The 2963-nt window shown below is 46.2% G+C and overlaps 1 protein-coding gene across 1 annotated transcript; it reads left to right on the top strand.

Moving 5' to 3' along the window:
• The first annotated feature begins 288 nt into the window (after positions 1 to 288).
• On the top strand, positions 289 to 1737 carry LOC113409587 (forkhead box protein L1-like). The gene has a single exon (XM_026663691.1). It carries the CDS (start codon positions 416 to 418, stop codon positions 1667 to 1669), a length of 1254 nt encoding a protein of 417 aa, XP_026519476.1. The 5' UTR covers positions 289 to 415; the 3' UTR covers positions 1670 to 1737.
• Positions 1738 to 2963: the final 1226 nt, after the last annotated feature.

Raw genomic sequence — 2963 nt, 5'->3', positions numbered from 1 at the left:
TCGACTTGGGTGGGCAGACTTATCAACAGACTAATGCTATAAACAAATGAAGGACAAACCCGGCGAACCATTGGCTGGTACCAGAGAGACACGTGGAGGGAGCTTGGAGTTGTGTAGCAATGATATTTTAATTAATGTGGGTGGGCTGAGCACACAAACGACTTGTTTATCGGAGACAATTTATTTTCCAGTGCTAAGTCAACATATAAGAGCAAACTTACAACAATTATTTAACATTTTTTTTTTAAAAAAGAGCGATGAAGCCGGGACAGAGGGAGAACAAACTCGTCGAGGCAGGGTTGGGGTCTGAGCTCACACCAATAGTTCCCCGGTGGACTCTTGGAGGGTTTCTCCCTTGTCCTTTCCCGTCTCTGAACTGCCAGGGGAAAGATCCGGAGCTAAAACCACATCCGCGATGAGCCACATTTTCAGCAGCCATCTACCTCCAATGAGCAGCCCGCTCAATGGCTCCTCCATGGTCTATCTGTACGGGGCAGATAGGGCTGGGCTGCCTACTGCTTTAAGCTTCGCCTCCACCAGCGTGATCTCCAGACAGGAACCTCCCCAGAAGCCTCCTTACAGCTACATCGCCCTCATTGCCATGGCCATCAAGGAGGCTCCAGACCAGAAGGTGACACTCAACGGCATCTACCAGTTCATCATGGAGCGGTTCCCTTTCTACCACGACAACAGGCAGGGCTGGCAGAATTCCATCCGGCACAATCTCTCCCTCAACGACTGCTTCATCAAGGTGCCCCGGGAGAAAGGCAGACCTGGCAAAGGCAGCTACTGGACCTTAGACCCCAGGTGCTTGGATATGTTTGAAAACGGGAACTACCGGCGGAGGAAAAGGAAGCCCAAAGCCTCAGGGTCCCAGGAGACGAGGGGCAAGGCAGAGGCAGAGGAGGGGAAGGACCAGCCCGCTGGCAACCGAGCTGATGTGCAACCGAAGAGATTCCGGGGGAGCCAGGCTGCATCCGCAGGAGAGGAGAACCTGGAGCCAGCCTGCGCCTCTAGGGATGCACTAGCTCCAGCAGAGGAAGACGAGAACAAAGCGAGCTCTGTGAGATGCAATCGGGCAGCAGCAGATCCTCCTCAGTCAGAGGTGCCCCCTGCCCCTTGGGACCCTCCCCATCCATCCAGGTGCGCAGCTCCTCAGGTCCCTGCCCCTGCCTCCAAGGAGGGAAGCATTCCCGAGGGAGAAAGGGTGGGGAGCTCTTCGGAGGGAGAGGCGCAGGAGACGGTGCTGGCAGAGGCCAGGGCATGTCAGCATATCCCCACCTCTGGTGCACGCATGCTCTCCCCAAGTGCCAATCAGAGCCAGGTGGGCTCTGCAGCCGGGACAGATCAAATGCCTCCGAAAAGCTCAGAGAAGTCCAAAAGCTTCAGTATAGACAGCATCTTAGCTCATAAACCTCTCCAAAAGCCAGCCAAAGGGGACGCGCAGGCAGAGGGAGGCTGGGACCCGAGCGCCTCCAAGTTGGCTTTGGAGAGCCTGCCAGCTGGATACATCAGTGGGTCGCTGGCAGCGAATGCTAATGTCTGTCCAGCTTTCAGTGCTTCCCTGATGCTCGATTCCCAAGTTCAAGGTAGATTTTATCAGATCGGGATTCCCTTTCTCTCTTATTTTCCTCTTCACTTGTCCGAGACGGTATTTAATTTTCAGTAACAAAAAACCCCAATGCAATTTGATACCCAATTATATACACACACGGAATTGGATCGTGTATATAGATATAGATATATTTAGATATAAAACCAAGAATTAATTACATGGGTTAAAAATATTAGGATTTTAGGGCATTTTCAACCGTTTCTTTCTCAGCAGATTTTCTGACTGATATTTTTTCTTCCAAATGTACTTTAAGGTAACTTTTTTTTTTACGTTGGCTGTACAAAAAATATTACAGAGGTTTTGCATTATGTTTGTCAGAAACAGTATAGCAGCCTGATGGTTTATTCTTGCCATCCATCATGCATTTAAAACTTGTTTTTTGTCCAACTGCTTTGCTTTCACGTTAAAAAACAACCCCCCATGCACCCCAATTAATCATGTGTTTTTCTTGTGTGTGATTTTGCAGTTAATACATATATTTTCCCGCACACATATAAACAATTGCTGCGATGCTGCCTAATAAACCCCGGCCTGGTCATTTAAATAATTCGACTAGATAGATAAATGACATATAAGATGAGCTAAACATAATCACAAATGGAATTTCCTTCGGAACAATCCTGCTTGCTTGGAATCAGTACTGTATACAATTCATGGCGTGGTTTACTGCATAGTACTTGCGTTTTTATTGTATTTTGATAGTGTCTGTGTCACTGAAGCTGTTTACAGAGAACACCAGATGTGGAATGGAGAAACTGCAAATTTGTATAGATGGAATCCGATGCTCTAAACATAAAAGCACATTGATCAAATAATAAACGTTAATCTTGGAGTTACCTTGTTACAAACTGGACGTCTACCAAGAACAATCAACTAACCCCGTCCCCATAGGTTTTTATTTTCTCCTAGATGCATTATAACAGGAGCATTTTTTTTATTCTTTCAATAAATGTTGAGGCTTTCTTTGTATATTAGTGGGCAAATGCCCTTTGGAAATCTTTTATATTATCAGCTTTCATTATGAAGCCGAACCTATAGTCAATAAAGTATTTTGTTCAATGATATGGCTGATTATTTAAAAATCACTCCCAGTTCACGCTGCTGAAAGAAATGTGTTTTTTTGGGAGGGGGAGGGAGTGGCGGGGAGTGAAGAAAGGGAATAAGGCGCTGTAAAGACGCTAGAAGAGATGCATTTGTACAGTAATATTTATTACTATTAGTATTTAATTCTCAGAGGCTACTTGAGAAGCAGCAGGAGCTCAGAGAGAATGTAATACTGTCCAGTGCATTACAAGATGCTGAAGAAGGGGTCAGTAAAATTGTTTTCGGACGACAGAGAGAACATCTC

The sequence above is a fragment of the Terrapene carolina genome, unplaced genomic scaffold (genome assembly GCF_002925995.2).
Source record: "Terrapene carolina triunguis isolate 2854851 unplaced genomic scaffold, T_m_triunguis-2.0 Scaffold33891, whole genome shotgun sequence".
NCBI lineage: Eukaryota > Metazoa > Chordata > Testudines > Emydidae > Terrapene > Terrapene triunguis.
This window is presented reverse-complemented; position numbering and strand designations above follow the sequence as displayed.